The following is an 18,235-nucleotide window of genomic DNA, read 5'->3' as shown; positions in this document are numbered from 1 at the left end:
TAAATAATCCTTGATATAAGAGGTATCTACATCATATCATATAAAATTTCCATTGTATAATGTAATGTTATTCTAAAAAAATATTCATTTAATTTATGGCAAATATATCGTCATTTTTAACACGTTGCACATCTTTAGGAGTAGGATTAGTGGGTTAGTGGCGAGGACGCTGAGGCATTAGGCTTTTTGGTGTCCGTCCATGTTCCTTTGAGCAACAGCGGTGATTAGGTACAAGTCGTTTTCATCATAGAGAAGTGGGTTCATGTCCATCGACTACTCCTAATAATAATGCCATGCATGCATGCAATCTAGCAACTCAAAAGGACGATGTCTACCTTGCTCATCCAAATCGTATTAGATCCACTCGCATGGATCCAAATCCATGGTCTACCTTCGTGATCCGAATCCGAATTATATTAGACCCATTCCCAAAGTCTACCAAAATAGGTGTCAAGGGTATATGCATCCCTATAAATACCCACCCCCTGGGCAGGCCACAATCTGTACTCTTGTCTTTGCTCTTGTGTGTCTGTGTGTCTGTGTGTGTGAGAGAGAGAGAGCAACGCTCTTCGCTCACTCTCGCCTCGCCCTCGATCGCTGGCACGCCTCCTGACGGCGATTGCTCCTTCCCCGTGTGCCCCAAAGGTTCGATATTTCCCCAAAAAAACCCTCCTTTTTTTCTCCTTTATGCTCTACGCTTCTTGCGGTGCTTATCTCGACCGGGTGAGCTGCGACTGCGGGGACCAGTCTTGTGCCCCCTCCTTTTTTGCCGCTCTCGTGCTAATCTGTCGATCCTGGAGAGCTGTCCTCCTCTGTGCGTGGTATCGGGGACAAACCCTCGGTGAGTCGTGAGGCTACATGCCCGAAACGAGAAGATTTGGGGGAGGAGCTCCGTTTTCCTGTTTCGGAGATCATAGGCAGCGATGGAATTGATCGAAATCGATCCCCGCTGCCTGTTTCTTCTGTTTCCTGGCTCCACGCCCGAGACTCCAAGTCAAATCGTTTCTCCATCTTATACTTGTCTGATAGATGGTCTTGTTCACCCTGCTGATTCCTGGCGCCTTCTTGCCGCCTCCCTTTTCTGCTGCAGCAGCGAACAGCTCTCCGAGGGTTACTAAAGCGGGAAAAAGACCAAGAAAATAGGGGTTTCTATCGCTTGGAGCGAGCTCGAGGTGCCGTGACACTCACTCGTCCTCCGTAGACCGAAGAAGAAGACGATGCTTGGGGAAGGGTCTCGGTCGCCAGATCAGCGGAGAAGGGGAGGCGTCTCTGGGCGGCGAATGGCCGTGGCGGCGGCGTCGGCTACGGCTTCGGTCGTGGCACTCCTGCTTCTGCTCACCTTGGGTACGTGTGAAACCAGTCTACCAGCTCTGTCATTTTTTATTCCGGAATAAAATATTTTATGCCGGGTTGGTAAATTGCGTGAACGGTTCGCTTCGGAATATTCTTCTGATTCTTGACGGGATCTCCATCTTGTTTTCTACTGCTCGTTTTTTGATTTTATATATTTTTCTATTAATTGTATTTTCTCCTCATGCAGGGTGTTATTGGCCGCGAGTGGATGGAAGACAGTTCGGGTTCGGATTCCGATTCCAGCAACTCCGCTCCGTCCGTGTTTCCAACCGCAAGCTTCTCCAAGTCGACGCAGGTATTGCTGCTTTCATTCAGCTACCGTAATCGAATATCGAACGGTTGAGTTCGACGGATCGGTTTCTTTTAGTTTCACGCTTTTGGTGATCTGATGTGCCTAATTGCGTCGTGACAAATTATATAACAGGCGCCAAGTCGTCGTCGTCGTCGTCTGCGTCTGCATCCCGGTCGACGGATCGCATGGGTGACCGGTGCAGCGTGGACGACATCGAGGTGAACCAGGGGGCGACGCCGCCGCTGCCCAGCGGGATCCCGACGTACACGGTGACGGTGCTGAACCTTTGCTCGTCAAGAAACGGCTGCGCCATGGGACAGATCCACCTGAGCTGTGGCGCATTCAGCTCCACCCGCCTCATCAACCCCCGCATCTTCCGCCGCCTCCGCATCAACGACTGTCTCGTGAACGATGGCCGTCCCCTCGCCCCGGGAGCTTCCATCTCCTTCCAATACGCCAACTCCTTCTCCTACCCTCTCTCCGTTTCCAGCGCCACCTGCGTCCCCTCCTAAACCATGTGAAAAGGCCTCGCCACGAAGCTTCATTACGATTCCTTTTCCCCCTCTTTTTCATACCATTTTAGCAGCCGATGGTGCCGACCAACTTCTACTTTTTGTTCAACCCTACTGTCTCTTCCCGTTTTCTGCCGCAGACTTCTATAGGTTTACACAACGAGAGCGAGGGGGAGAGAGAGGGAGAGACAGGAGCTTGTCGCTCTCTCCTGTATAGACTTTCTGACACAAGTGATAGATTACTGATGTATGTCTTTGGCTCTTCTTCCCTATCGATGCTGCTCATTGATTTAGAGAGAGAGAGAGAGAGAGAGAAAAGAGAACTATATTGATCAAACAACCAAACTATGTTGGAGTCCACCTCCTCGATACGAATGAACTAAATACTCCCCAGTGAAGCCTTCCGAAGTCCTTCACTGATGCCATCTGCATCACAGGATAGATAGCTTGATTCATCAACCAAACTGCATCTAATAAAAATGCAGAATCCATCAGAATTTCGAATGAGGAAACAAGATCGCCTTGCAATTTTGATCGAAAGATCTATCGCTGTTCAACTTATATATATACCACTCAAATTGAAATTTTTTCCCATAGAGTAAATACACAAGTCTCGTTTGTCCTTCACAAGAAGGCAGGCAGCATAGCCAAAAGAGAACTACTTCGAAATCGTAGGCAAGTGAAGTTTAGCAAACCAGAAGGTGAATATTTGATTTCATGTCGAAGTCGGTTTGTGCAGAAATTAAGTGGTTTCGTCTGATCTCAATTCAGACTGAATAAAATAATTTTATCAATTCCAATGATTTAGAAAAGCAACCAAATGCAGCCCATATCATCTTTTGTCATAAATAAATAATTTTTAATACACACATATACATGAGGGATCAGATGTATTAACATCAGGCTTTCTTTTCTCGTGATTACTGCGTTCCATCTGCACATTAGAATATAGCAAGTATAGACGAACGTTCTCATGATCCTCATCATTCTCATGCTTCCTCCACATATCTTCGCCGTAGAAGACCAAAACTTGGAGGTGACCAGTCATTGCTCATCTATCTACATTGCAGGAGACAAGCGGATGATTGCTGTCGCCAAAGATGTGTTGCTGTGGCCCTCTGTTGCCTTCTCGTGTGGCCATATAATTAGTGCTCTCACTAATTGCTCCTAATCACCACCTTTAGTGTTTGCTTTGACGCATGCAGCAGACAAAGGGAGCTTGTTCGAGGGGCGGTGGGCAGGAAGACGAAGCATTAGTGTCGTCAAAAAGCGCTTCAGGACTAAAACCACACTTTGCGCATCCTTGGAAGTGAGAGGAAAGACTAGTGGGTTGGTGGTGTAGGTGGCGGCGGCGAGGAAGTCTAAAGCTTGGGAGGTAGGCTTCGGTGCAAATTGATGACCATCCATCCATGCATGTTCCTTTTGGAGAAAAAGACTGATGCATGATTTAGAATATTGAAGCATCTGTGAGCACGCAAAAATTGCTTGCAATTTAAAATTAAGCTGTAGTTGATCCCACAGTTATTAGAACCAGATGGACCGATTAGGTTATTATTGATACACTTCTTCTATACGATATGCATACTTAATTATATGGATAATATTTACATGAGAACAAGCTAGCTTGTATGAGTGCCGTATACGCTCATCATCTAGCCGTCAATATGAATGAAGTTTCCAATGCAGCATACTCAGTGCTTTTTTCCACCATTAAAAAGAAATCAAATCGAACAGCGAGATCTAAAACTTTCATGTCATATGTAGTGTTTGCATAATTTTGACAATATAAACAATACTTTTACATCGATCACAATAAGTGGGGTTTAATAGCTTTTATGCCAATAAAGGTGAATTATATATGGATGTCGGTCTCATGGCTGTCCGGAGGAGGACCATGTTCTTGGATCTCTTAGGGAGAAGATGAGGAAGGCGCTCCAGAGGTTGTGGTAGTAGGAGGGAATGGAGGAAATGGGAAAGGAAAAGATCCAGGTGGAGGAAGAGAAGGTGGCATAAACAGAGGTGGCATTGGAGTAAAGGGAGGGAAGGGTGGGAATCGAAAAGGGAATGGAGACGTCGGCGTTGGTGAAGGAAAAATAGGTGGTATTGGAGGCAGCGATGGCGGTCGGTTCGGTGCTGGGGGGAAGGGCAAAGGAAAAGTTGGTGTTCGTGGGGTCGGAAACAGAGGAGGGAACGGCCAAGGGAGAGATGGCGGTGGCGGAGTTTGGAATGGCAGGGGTGGAAACGGGTAAGGCATAGGCGACGGCCAGGGGAACCCAGACGGAGGCGAAGGCGGCCAGAGGAACAAAGAGGAGTTCACAGAGGCAGGTAAGTAGTGCCCGCTACCGGTGCCGCACAGGTTGGCGTCCTTCTTCGATGGCCTGTAGTTGAGCGCGTTCAGATTGTAGAGGCAGCGCTTGCCTTCCCCACCTCTGACCGCCACATGCCCGGTGGAGCTATTCAAGCCGGGGACATCGCACAGAGAAGACGGACTCCCGAGCAGGCTCGCTCGACAGCAGGAGTCCATCACCACGCCCTCCCTGCACTCGAACCCGTCCACCGGCGGGATGTCGAGCTTGTACACCCCGAACTTGTCCGTCGTTCTGTCCACCGTGATCGACATCTCCTCCCTGGACGTGGAATTCGTCACTCTCAACATGCACTGCACTCTTACTCGGACACCTGAAAGCGCACTACACTCTCAGTCGGAGGAAAATAACGCGGTGACGGTGTAGCCTCGGAGTTCTTTTTACCTGCTAAGAAGTAGCTGTGCTCGGAGAAGACATTGTTGGCGCAGGCGTCGCAGAAGACGGTGCCCATCACGGTGACATTAGAGATGGGACTCGGATCAGCTTCCAGGCATAGGGATGTGGCGAGAAGGAGCGCTAACACAAGGACGAAAGCGGTAGAATTCATGGTGAGAGAGGTAGGAGGGAACGCCGGAGATTTGATGGTGGCCTTTTAGGAGACTCTGCTCGCGGATGCCGGGAGGAAACGATAAAGACATGTGACAAAGACATGTGAAGGTCCTTTTCGGCCTTTTATGAGGGATATCAAAGAGGGGGACGCCTGTCACGGGTGGTCTGCGTCGCTCGGTGGGCAGTGCGTGGACGGGCAAAGCGGGCTACCGGACGCCATGGGTGACAAAATAGAAGATGGGGATATGCCATTTGCAACAAGAGCTCCTCGACGTGTAACAGCGTTTGCACTGTGAGTTGTCCTTCGCCTTCTCCTCCATCCGTTTGTCTATTTGCTTTGTACTTTAATTATTTTTTTATTTATTATATTTCAGCTATTCTAATGTTAGATATGTTTGTTTGATAGTCAACATTTTGATATGTTTGTTAGATATGTTTGTTTGATAGGAAAAGATTATTTTTGGATGAAATCAAATGACTCATCGTGACATGAATTCTTCTTCCTAAATAGGGATTAATAAGGTATGTCTCGATAAAAGCTTCTTGAGATTGTGGATGTAGTAATCTTTGGGCTGATGGTTCCCCTTTGTGTTGTGCCGTTCATTGAGAGCCCATCTCTAATGGTGCAGCCTTCAGCTCGAGTCGCATCGTTTACTACTTTGTGAGTGGTACGTACATCTCATTAGAGGAATCCATCACATCACAATCAAGACAAGAGATAACACATTAAATATGAGTATTAATGTCTCAATATAACATTTTATTTTTTTTCAATAAACAAATATCTCTCATACAACCAAAGCTCTTGTCAGTTCAAATGGAATGTTTATTAAGTCTTTATGGTGTATTTGTATAAATAATATTAATATACAAAAAATATAGATCGAAATAAAAAAATAATTTTCAGGCTTATCGAGAAAGTTAGCAAACAAGGCGTATGAGAAATTTTTCTCAATGTGGAACATAAAAATGATATCATTCATGTCTTAGCACTGGCTTAATCGATATCATCTTGGATGTCTAGTTATGTTATGAGCTAAACTCATTATTATTAGTTTATGTGTGACAATTATATCATTCAATAATTCAACAAATTCTTTTATAATTGATTAATGATTCCATATTACATCTCATAAATTAACCTCCTGCTTAGCTTCGACGATCATACAATCTCCTTACAAAAAAAATTTCCTACATGTTCTTTAAATTATTTGAAATAATTTAAATATAGAGTATATACATGTGCCACCTCTATCACACCACCAAAATAATATTCGTGTGAATCTATCTTAAATAAAAAAATTATTGTTCCTCCACGATCAAAACCCATCCAAGATATAACATTTGAAGATATTAAAAATATTAAATTATTATTTACATCGATAAAATCTATACAGATTATAATCATTCAATACGTCACTCGATGATTTCATTAAACCTAAAATCAACTAAAAAATTATTAATAATCACTTATAATCCTAAAAGAGTAAATATTAACACAATCATAAAATCAATCATTTTTTGATTTATGTGATTATACTAATTTTCTCTTTATCATTTCAATTTTATCATATGTTTTCGATGAATTTTCTGTTCTACTATCTTATATATATATATATATATATATATATATATATATATATATATATATATATATATATATATATTCTTATGAAATCTTCCAAAAAAAATTTTCTTTTCTCTCTCTCTCTCGACCTAAATGTATGATGAGATGGGACGGTGGACTCGAATTGATTTCAAGCTGTCGATGATTGAAGCCGTCGATCATCAACGCCAAGCCCTGACATGATATAGAGTCGAGCGTGTTTCCGCTCGTGCTTTACGGGTTTGATTGACACTAAAAGAAGAGGAACGACAAGTGCGCAGTCTTCTCCGTCGTGCAAAGAATGACACGACGCCAATACGACCCAAAGGAAGAAGAGATGCCAAAGCCGAAATGATTCGGCGCCGGTCTCTTTGCATCGACACCACGTCAAGCTTTCATCTTTACACGCATGCTGGCACACGTGTGCACGTGCCGAGCTCCCGAAAGCTACACCTTTATGTTTTCCTCGTCCTTACTCAAAGGTTGCAGCAGAGCAGAGCAGAGCAGAACAGAGCAGGTGGCCTCAATTCTCAGAGTTGGGATGGATGCCAACAACTGCTACAAACAATTCGGCTTCCATGTGGAATCTGGATATTATGTACAACTTGTCGATAGAAGATGAAGGAACAGTTTAGTGTAGTATATGAGATATATTTACCTACTTACAAAAAAGACACAGGGTTTCAAATCTCATCCGATAAATCTACATCTAAGATTTTACTGTCGGATGCCAACTATGTTAGCTGATAGTTAATAGTAAAGTGTAGGAGCAAATGTCAAACAACTTTATCGTACATCTTTACCAAAGAAAGAAGAAAGTTCAGATGGTAAAGATGATAGCAAAATGGAATCCTAGGAAAAGAAAACTTTGCTTCTGGCTGACGGTTTCTAAAGCTCTCTGGACATGGCAAGATTCAATATATCCAGCAAATCCTTCATTGCTAGTCGGCTGCATGTCTTTGTAGCAACAACGAAACAACTTGTGGATATGGAATGATGCCCATCTTTTGCCTGTCTTTAGCATGGTAAGGATGAATGGGGGAAGGTTGGGTGGGGTGGGCCTTCGTGTTGTCTCCCCGTCTCCTTGTTTTGCGAGGTTTAGTAACTCATAACTCTCTGAAACCGATGGAAAGCATTAATGCATCTCCATCCATATATATACTACTTCTTGGATACACACAAGTCTCCGTCTCATGTTCTTCTTCCTTCCTTCCTTAAAAGCAATTGATCTTAATCCAACCATCAACAGAGTATGATAGCTCTACATTCCCAATTTATGATCCAAAATATAACTTAAACTCGAAGATTCTTTTCGTTTTCCAGTCCCTTTTATCATACTCTATGAGGACTATAGACGCTTTTGTCATCAACCACCTCAATCATCTCTACCATCTTCTCTTCTAGAAAGTGAAAATAATAATATTTTATCCGATAAAATTTTATGATCAAAATCCGTTTTTATCGTTTATCCTTTGAGAACACAAAAGTAAGTTTTCTACCTGAAACTTACTATATGAAGCAAAAAAATAATATTATATATTCTTTGGAAACCAATCATATTTAATCTCTTAATTTAGGCTTAGCACATATCTCTCTCTCTATATATGAAGGGTAACATTTATGATTAGTTCAAATATAATCTAATTTTTTTTAATATGCATATGATGATTCATCTAAATCAGCATTGAATTAAAATAAACCATCTAAACCTTGTTTATTATCTTAAATGATACTTTTTATTTTGTGTTATTATTTTATATAATATATTATTTATGGCTACTATGATTTTATATTTTATACTGATATTATTAAATATTTTACTTTCTATTATCATATACTGATATTTGGTTACACAATATATTAGTTTAAGCATACACTAATTTTATGTTGGAAAGGAGGCAAGTCAGAAAATAATTTATGAATAGGTGTTTTCAATTATCCAAAGAAAACTCACTTTAACAATTATTAGCCGTCGCTATTGCTTACTAATTTGAATAAAAATATTTAAAATATACAAATACATTAAGAAAACCTTTAAAATTCTTATATGATAATAGAGCTTGCAATAATAAATGAGGGACATCGATTTCGAGGATATGTATGTTAGCTTTGTGAATTTTACAAGATATGCCTACTAAACTTAAATTTAAAGAAATAAATAAAAATCAATAACTATATATATATATATATATATATATATATATATATATATATGAAATATGTTTGAAAATCTAATTCATAAAATATTTAAAGGATAATTATTTAATAGTATAAATATTAGTAAGAAATATGTTGGAAAAGGAAGGAAGGAAGTAAGGAAGGAAGGAAGGCAAGAAATAGGAGGGCGAGGAGGGGGTGTCAACGTCAGAGGAATGATAGATTGACCACTCTCTCTAAAAATGATCTGAGACAGGAAGGAGACAATGGAAGGAATCGACATCCCCCATTTCCAATCCACATCCGCTTTCCATATCACCAGCCACCAAAAGCTGATCCATTATATTAACAATGGCAATGAGTACCTGCGGATGCAGCCGAAGCTTTGGGCGGCTTCCGCACCTCCCCACTCCCCACTCTATCATTTCATGCCTCTTCTCCCCATGGTTAACTCCTCCTTTCTCCGGATCACGTCTGATTGGATCTGCCACCGAAACATTTGATGCGGTGATTGCGTCGAAATAGAGCAGTGGTCGAGTGATCTCGATGAAAAATCCCATCTTTTGCGGTCATCGTTGAGCAAGTTTGAATCTTTGGCGATATGGGTTGCTTCCCCTGCTTCGAGTCGGAGGAGGAAGCGCAGCTCAGCCATGGGAACGAGTGCGATCGCACGAGAGAGGAGCGGCCGATGGTGGCGCCTCGAGTCGAGAAGTTGTCTTCTGGTAAGCTTGAGCTTCTGCGATTCGATGATCGGGGGATGGGATCCGTAGCTGATGAGCTTTGAATTCCGTATTATCTTTTGATTTCTTTGCTTGATGCTAAGAAACACGACTAACACACGAATGCTTTCTCGTCTCTCGTGTTTTAGTTGAAGTCAGTGTCTATGCCTATTTTTTAGCTCGAAGATCAAAGGAAAGAATAAGGTGCGATGCGCGTTTGCTGCTTTATGTGTAAAGATGGAAACTTGAACTTTTGGTAGCACTATCTCAGACCATATGAGATCAATCTTGCCACATCTTTTTGGACTCATCTAACTCTCAGATGCTATTCTACAGTTTAATTGGGTTCAAGGGTACCTTGGAGACTTTTGTTCATTTGAATCTGATCAATTCCCAAGTTCATTGAGTTGCATTCGATCAAATGATGAACGTTGCTGAGATGCTATTCTACAGATTGACTCTGTGACTATGATCTCTTGTCTTACCTAAAAATCCTCCTATTCAACTTTGACACGCTGTTTCATGAATTTGCAGGAGATGATAGAATGAAAACCGCCAGAGATTTGAGTACAAAAAGGGAATCATTGGGCGCAATAGAGGGGTCTGATTTTTCTATTTCGGCACAGACTTTCACCTTTTCGGAGCTATCGGCTGCGACCAGTAATTTCAGAACAGAGTCTTTGCTCGGGGAAGGAGGGTTTGGACGTGTCTACAGAGGTCGTCTGGAGACTACCGGTCAGGTAGTTTTTCAAGTGTATAGTCTTTTTTGTGTGGTCAATCAGTTTTTGCTTCATGCTTGAGGATTGACTAAAGTTTCATCAGCGTATGTAAAGCCTCACTGAAGTTTTGAAGTTGGAATTCTTGCAATGCTCAGAACGAGAAAAATCATGAAATATGAATTTTTAACTGCATAAAGCTAACGTTTCTTACACTTGGTGATTGGACCTGTATCTTCATATTTATGGGGATGAATGTCTGTATGTGCCTGCAGGTTGTGGCTGTAAAACAGCTTGACAGGAATGGACTCCAAGGCAACAGGGAGTTCCTAGTGGAGGTCCTCATGCTTAGCCTGTTGCATCATCCCAACCTCGTGAATCTAATTGGTTATTGTGCTGATGGAGACCAACGCCTTCTTGTCTATGAGTATATGCCCTTGGGATCATTGGAAGATCATCTACATGGTATGAGTTTACATGGTAGTCCATCACAAGATATGGTTCTTCTGTTTTTTTCAGTACAATGTTCCTTATTTAGATTTATTTTTGCTAAATCAATCATGACATTCTTATGCAGAATCCCCTCTGTGTTTGTTATTTTTTTCTTCTTTGTGTGAACCCAAAGCTAGCTAGAGCCATGTGACATTCAATTAAGTATGAAATTTCAAAATTCGTGGTTGGGCTCATTCTTGTTCCTTTCAAAGAGCTCAAGGTTACCTTGGAAAAGAAATCAAAATAGTCAAAATGGCTTATAGCATCAGGAGATATTATGTGAAATTACTCCTAGTCTGCTGAGATTCTTGGTCCTTTTTATAAGCTTCTTGAGTTAATTAACATTTTCTTTGTTTATCGATGGTCCTCATTCGTGTGGGGGATGCCAATTATCTGCATAATAACTGTATTTTCCATGTGTGTTCACCTTTCCCATGAACATCTATAAAGATTCATAATCTTCCATGCAAATCAACTTTGTATTATCTGTAGGCTATATGATAGTCAAAAGAATTTAGCATTCAGCAATAATTTGTATAAGGTAAAAAGGTTTGGTGATGGGAAAAATAATAAATATTCACAAGAAACACAAATCATTTTTTTCATATTATTATGTTGTAAAAATTGTTCTATTTAATTACAAACCAACAAGCTATTTGCAGAGAAAGTCGAGGCCCGTCAATTACAGATATCACAAGTTTCTCAAGTGCAAACCTGGTAGCCATACTATGGGATAAAGGGAAGAGTTGGACTTTCTACCTTCATACTTTCTACCTTCATATGCATGCCTGTTGCAACCTTCCAAGTGTTAGCAAAAAATTTTCATAGTTGGCCACTTTCAACACGAAACCACACAAGGCGCATTTGTACATTTTTTTTACAAATTTTGAACATCAACCTTCATTTGCTTTTCCCACTCATTTCTCACACCTGCATGGTGTTTTTATGTGCAACCATTTTCTTTGTCACCAACACAATCAATGTTCTAAATACTCACTTCAATTATCATTTTAAATACTCACTAATTACTTGTTAAACGCTAGTTGATTTTTTGTTTGGCCATATAATGGAAATCCTAGGAAAACTATTTTTGTTTCAAATGTTTATGGTTTCTTTGTATGGCTGTCACTAGGATGGGAATCTAGTCAACCTGTATGTTCAGCAAGTGCATAAACCAGAAGGCATACGTCCACATACTCGGATGATTAAATAGGTTATTAATTTTCAGCCATCTTAGTGATAGATATGAGCTTCTGGACAATACTTTGTATCTTTTAGTTTTGGATGATTAGCTTTTAGTGATTTACTAGATAGGTAGAGATGTTATAAATAACCTACCTTTTTGTTTATCTTCAGACTTTCCACCTGATAAGGAACCACTTGACTGGAATACAAGGATGAAGATTGCAGCTGGGGCAGCCAAGGGATTGGAGTACCTCCATGACAAAGCCAACCCTCCTGTTATATATAGAGACTTGAAATCCTCCAATATCCTATTAGATAAGGGCTTCCACCCAAAGCTCTCCGATTTTGGACTTGCAAAACTTGGTCCAGTTGGTGATAAATCTCACGTGTCAACAAGGGTGATGGGAACTTATGGCTATTGTGCTCCAGAGTATGCCATGACCGGACAACTAACAGTTAAGTCTGATGTTTACAGCTTTGGAGTTGTACTATTAGAGTTGATTACCGGACGGAAGGCTGTTGAAAGCACCAAATCACATTCAGAACAAAATCTCGTTTCATGGGTAAGCTTTCTCAACTTACTTTTTTAGGGATGATCATAATGTCTTATTGTTTTTAAGGAAACACTAGTCCTGTTCTTATCTTCAGTGCCTTTCCATTTTTTATTTTCATAAACAGCAGTCTGGCATATAGCTAAAAGGATCAAGTATTGGCACACTTCTGTTCAGCTTCAAATGGTTGCATCTGTTGATTTCTGGTAGAACTGAGACAGTAATGCAACAGGGGGTTGACAGAATTTAGTTTCATTAGACCGATTGGGGAAATGCTCTCACAAGAAACTAGTAGTTCACTTTTTCCCCCATAAAGCTTGAATTGTTAATACATCTTCACTTTTTTTTTTCTACATTCTCAATCTTTCTGGAAGAAATGCTTTGTAATTAGTGGTAAATCTTGTAACGGTCATTTAGTTGTTTAACAAGAACTTGTCATTTACAATTGAAACAAATGCTACAAAGAATTATCTAAGAAAATATTAGAGAAACTGTAGCTGATTCTCTAGTTATAACATTTGACTGCCTCTCTCTCTCTCTCTCTCTTTCTCTCTCTCTCTCTCTCTCTCTCTCTCTCTCTCTCTCTCTCTCTCTCTATATATATATATATATATATATATATATATATATATATCTGCTCCTTATCCAAGCCTTTTGTATCTATAAATGACCTACATATAGAAGGCATAAGTAAGAAGTTGCAAGGCTTCATGGAAGATCTGATATTTGAGGACTTCCATGGAAAACTCAACTTTGTGACTTTCCAACTTGATACAAACCAATATATCTGATGCACAATTTCTACCGATGTTAAATCAGAAACTAGGTTATCAGGTGATACCATAAAACCTTAAAAATGACTCTCTTGGAGGTGGAGTGGCCTGTTTATGCACATCTTGGAAGCAACCTTCTGCAACTGCATAACCAAGAATAGAATCTAAACAAAGATGTGGTGGCTGACTTTACAATCCAATGTCTAACTTCAGAATGCAAAGACATGAAAAGTGAAAAGAAAGTCCAAAGATCCAATGAAATATAAAGCAGTTTTTCCATTCTCCACACACGAAAAGGGTGATAAGGAAATCTATTCTTGGAAGTGTGATATTTTATGGAGACTCTTTTAAGAATTAAGGCAAGAAATGGGCTTGAATTTGGGTATATGGTTCTTTGGGAGGATAAATCTACTAGGCAACTTGTAGAATACATCCATGATGCCACCCTATGATTGATTACTGCAGTGATCTGACTTAACCGTTTGCTCGTATTGTTCAAGATATATATGAGACTGCTGCTACAACTACTCATTTTCAAAATATCACATATACGTGCATCTGTTTCAGGCTAGTCCTATGTTCAAGGACCGCAGAAAACTGGCAAGTCTGGCTGATCCAAGACTACAAGGTCGATATCCCATGCGTGGTCTCTATCAAGCTCTTGCAGTGGCATCCATGTGCATCCAAGAAGAAGCTGCCTCCCGTCCCGCTATTGCAGATGTGGTCACTGCTCTGTCTTACTTGGCATCCCAAGCATATGATCCCGGTGCATCTCCCACAAATAACAATAGACCTGGTGGTGAAAGAAGAAATAAGAATGCAGATGAGGGAAGTGGAAGAAACCCATCTAACAATAACAGAGAGTCTGACCATAATTCGCAAATGAATTGTGAAAACACTTTGAAGGAGAAAGCTGCAACCTTGAGAAGGGACTTTGACCGGGAACGAGCTTTGGCAGAGGCCAAGATGTGGGGGAGGAACTGGCGGGAGAAGACAGAGGCTAAAGACAATGCAGAGGGAAATTGATGATGTCACGAGTGCGATTGGACAGGGATTCACTCCCCATTTGTGTATAAAAAGAGTTGAAGTTGCGGATCATCATGTCCTTCCCTGGAACGCATCTTTCGTTCCTTTATCATTTGCAAGAAGTGATGGAAAATCTCGACTTACTACTGTTTGCGGCAAGTAGGTGTTGTGAGTGGTGAGCAGGGACCTGGCATGCTTGTTGTAAAATGTCAAGAAGAGAACATTTTATGAGGTAGAAGGAAACTATGTATCATCCTGTTTTGCCGTCACGGTTGCAGTAATATGGGTTGGTATCTAATTCAACCTCAGATGTGGAATAGATGAGGACCACTTCCATTCTTTGTCAATTTATTCTTCAATTTTACAAGGATGTCAATGGAATCCTCTTATTGTAGCCTCTTCAGATTTTTTGCTTTGATGAGTTATTAATCAGCATCTGGTGCCTGATCTGTTTGCTACAAGTCTTCCTTCATTATGAAAAATATATCTAGTAGTGTTCAAAATGGTGACTCATGGAATTCCAAGAGGTGATCTTAAATGTGCCAAACACCTCTAGTGAGGGCCCATATGTTTTCATGCAAGGCCAAAATTTAATGACATCTTCCAAATTTCAGGAACAGTCATTGGATTGTTCATGCAAGGCCATGATGGGTGGTATGAAGGTTGGATTGTGCTAATGGTGTTTGTCTGTGGTGGAGATTCTCAATCACCATCAGCTTCCCCTATGAATGCATACAAATATGTTCAAGAACATTGAGTATCAGTATACAACATATCAATAGGGAAGAAAATAGAGCTACCCACCAGGGAGTAAACTTTGGTACCAATTTTTGGGACAAGTATTTTATGAAAGGAGGATTTAATGTTCTTGTCTCTGATATAGATGGCAAATTTTGTACTCGTTCTCTTTTGAAATAGATTCTGGTTGCATTTTGTGGAATAAAAAAGTATTTTATCGATACAATAAAATAAACCAAATGTGTACAATTGCAACGCAGTCATTTAGAACATCTTGAGATAAAGAAAAAAGCAGTCTTCATCACATCCACTCCTACAACTATTTACTAGACCTCTTCGCACCAATAACTATTTTTTTTGATGAGGATGGAAGAGTAGTAGTGTCCGAGTTGTCTACACCAACTACGTCATCAATCTTTGGAAAACAAAATGGCTATTTAAATATAGGGAGAGAGATTTGACTAGGAAGAAAAATAAAGAAGCAACCCTTTATTATTATTATTGACAAGTATTGATAATTCATTAAAAATTATTAAAAATATTATTTTACTATTTTATAACTTTAATATTATTGATTTTATCTCTTTTTTCACTCTCAAAAAAATTTATTTTATCCTCGTTATCAATACTATTCTTGTTACGTCTCCTTGTTAACTAATGTCTCTTGTTGCCCCCTTTGACACCTCTCTTTTTATTGTCGACATTGGCCATCTCTTTGATTCCTATCGTGGATGTTAATATCGCTCGATGCTGTTTGACATCACTCATTGCCCTTTAAATTTTTTAAAAATGAGATGATAAATACTAAAAACGAGATAGTAAATAATAATCTCCAAAATAAAAAGTTCAATAAGAGGATTCATAAATTTAATCATGTTAAAACGATGACATGTGGATGATCCAACCTCACATCGAATACTCTCTTAGCTCAACATGTTAATCAAACGTCATGTCCATATTCCATATCAATCAAATGCCACCTTGGATACCAAGAACCTATCTAGCGTCTAACTATCTCTGATGAACACTTACTCTCTTCCATTACCATTACCAAGAACCTATTATAAAACCCCTAGGTGCAAATTTCTTTTAGGACCTATGGAACAAGTCTAACACACAACACTCCTACCTTTCAAATCCTCCAATTCACAAGTTAAGGAGAGAAACATTTGTTGGTCATATGCATTGCAACATGATTGGATAATGTTGATATGGACGGATTATGTTACAAATCATCCAAGACTTTATTGGGAGCAAAAGATTAATAATAGAGCTTTTGTCTACAAAGTAATTATTTGCAGAAAAATCATTAAGGTAGCATGAAGACCAACAGATGCACCATCAAAAGAAAATCTTAAACAGATTCACTCTGATAGTACCAATAGATTTACACTTCCCCATCTCGCTAGTGTCGATAAAATGATAATCATAAATTCCAATTCCATAACAGTTCTAAGAACAACTTCAGTCACCATGAGTTCAGGTGTCAAATGATCATCACACCCAATTCAAAAATGAATAAATAGAATATAATTAACTTCACCAGTACACTGAGTTAATACAGTGCAATTTGCCTAAAGCTATGCAGTAATGAAATAGATTAATAGACACTTGACTTGTAATACTAAAGATTGAATAAATTCCATGTTCCCATATTAGTTACTGCATGGACTGAAGCTTTTTCATGATGAACATGCTCATGTCCATGAACCGCCGAGCACAATTGCCAAGGCAAGCTGAATCTTTGGAGCTGAACTTGCTGCCAGGAGTCCGACTGATGCATTTATCCCAACATTGGTCTGTAAGTTTCCCGACCATCTGATCGATCATAGCTTTTTGACCCTCTTGCTACAGTAAACCAAATCAAGATGAAACGGGTGAACCATGGAAATTGCTTTTAAAATTACTTACCAATTCATAAAAAATAAATGCAAATTCATACGTTAATTTCCCTTATTGTCTGGCAGGTAATTTAGCTAACGTGTGTATCAGAAAAAGCAGATCATACCACGATCACATTACGAATATATTCACAATATTCAATAAACATCAAGAAGCACATGGGGCCAAATTTAAATTATTGTCAAAAAAGGGCATAAAATATTATTATAGATACCAGAAAATCTCAAAACAATAGAAAAAAGCATAATAAAATGTCGCATCAACATGAAGAGTAAATTGTTCAATTATTGTATGCTATTTAATATTTTAATCAAACAAATGAAAATTTGACCTAATAAACAGATGGTGAAGCAATGTCATCAAACTGCATGAGCAATAAGAAAGGATCAAAAAACACAAATGGAGACCTAAAATTTATGATAATCAGGTAAATGTTTATAACCCACCATAACCTGAATTATCAAATGTTGTGAAAGCTTCTAGATTTGAAGTTAAAGGAGTTTCCAAACATGAAATGGCTCACAATTTATTCACTCTCATTCACAAAAACCAAAAAAGGTCCATAATATCAGAATTTATATTTAAATACAAGTCCCTATTCCAGTATTATCTGAACATGCATATTGGTGAATTGCAACTAAAGCGGAGCCAAATTTGAACTTAACCTGAACCATAATTGTGAAAAAAAAAAAAATCAACTTTAATTTGAATCTAACATGTATCCAGAGAAACAACAAGACTCAAACAGATCAGAAGCACTAATCAATCGTCTAAATTTAAAACATTAGAAGAAGTATTCAGGGAATCGAAATTACATGCAATTCAAAAAAATCCTGAATTTGCGCCTCATACAGTCCACATACACAACCCCACAATAAGCCCCAAAAAATTCTTTTTCTTTTCTTTTTCCAACTATCCTTCCTTGGTCCACGTGTAAAACACCTTTCTCGAACTACGTTGCATCGCATATTTCCATTGCAAAGTCTAGCATCTCACATCATATGCTCTCAAACCAGATAAAAGGAAAATAAATAAATAAATAAATCTTAACAAAGTCAAAATATACACCTCGTTACAGCCAAATAGCCAAAGTAAAAAAAATTATTCATGTGAGCATGATGTCAGAGAGCGACAAAAACGAAAAAGAAACAAATATAAGAGAGCGAAGAGCAGATGTTTCAAACCTTGAGAAACGCTTGCAACTCCTACGAATTATCCATCGTCGCCTACGAACCCCAAAAGAAAACAGACAAAGAACGAAAAGAGCGGAAACCCTCGCGGGATCTCAACGAGCGGAA

General features: G+C 39.5%; 3 protein-coding genes across 6 annotated transcripts; 2 read left to right on the top strand and 1 right to left on the bottom strand.

Moving 5' to 3' along the window:
• Window positions 1-509: 509 nt before the first annotated feature.
• Window positions 510-2,429, top strand: LOC135583229 (TPD1 protein homolog 1-like). 3 transcript variants are annotated; one of them, XM_065165766.1, is made up of 4 exons: window positions 510-645; window positions 1,094-1,344; window positions 1,541-1,648; window positions 1,778-2,429. In XM_065165766.1, exons 2-4 carry the CDS (start codon window positions 1,218-1,220, stop codon window positions 2,155-2,157), a joined length of 615 nt encoding a protein of 204 aa, XP_065021838.1. In that variant the 5' UTR covers window positions 510-645; window positions 1,094-1,217; the 3' UTR covers window positions 2,158-2,429. The 3 variants fall into 3 exon arrangements, with proteins under 3 accessions (XP_065021838.1, XP_065021836.1, XP_065021837.1); XM_065165764.1 differs by having other exon boundaries at window positions 1,091-1,344; XM_065165765.1 differs by having other exon boundaries at window positions 541-841; window positions 1,091-1,344.
• Window positions 2,430-3,883: 1,454 nt separating this feature from the next.
• LOC135648275 (leucine-rich repeat extensin-like protein 3) lies at window positions 3,884-5,412 on the bottom strand. The gene is made up of 2 exons (XM_065165763.1): window positions 4,908-5,412; window positions 3,884-4,836 (listed from the first exon to the last, which is right to left on the bottom strand). Exons 1-2 carry the CDS (start codon window positions 5,068-5,070, stop codon window positions 4,067-4,069), a joined length of 933 nt encoding a protein of 310 aa, XP_065021835.1. The 5' UTR covers window positions 5,071-5,412; the 3' UTR covers window positions 3,884-4,066.
• Window positions 5,413-9,110: 3,698 nt separating this feature from the next.
• Window positions 9,111-14,700, top strand: LOC135648274 (serine/threonine-protein kinase PBS1-like). Of its 2 annotated transcripts, XM_065165762.1 has the most exons (6): window positions 9,418-9,557; window positions 9,704-9,758; window positions 9,891-10,294; window positions 10,546-10,735; window positions 12,119-12,510; window positions 13,839-14,700. In XM_065165762.1, exons 3-6 carry the CDS (start codon window positions 10,100-10,102, stop codon window positions 14,295-14,297), a joined length of 1,236 nt encoding a protein of 411 aa, XP_065021834.1. In that variant the 5' UTR covers window positions 9,418-9,557; window positions 9,704-9,758; window positions 9,891-10,099; the 3' UTR covers window positions 14,298-14,700. The 2 variants fall into 2 exon arrangements, with proteins under 2 accessions (XP_065021832.1, XP_065021834.1); XM_065165760.1 differs by lacking the exon at window positions 9,704-9,758 and having other exon boundaries at window positions 9,111-9,557; window positions 10,089-10,294.
• The last annotated feature ends 3,535 nt before the right edge of the window (window positions 14,701-18,235 follow it).

Source organism: Musa acuminata, chromosome BXJ3-9, assembly GCF_036884655.1.
Source record: "Musa acuminata AAA Group cultivar baxijiao chromosome BXJ3-9, Cavendish_Baxijiao_AAA, whole genome shotgun sequence".
Taxonomy (NCBI): Eukaryota; Viridiplantae; Streptophyta; class Magnoliopsida; order Zingiberales; family Musaceae; genus Musa; species Musa acuminata.
Note: the sequence above shows the minus strand (reverse complement) of the source record. Positions and strands in the feature narration are given on the sequence as shown.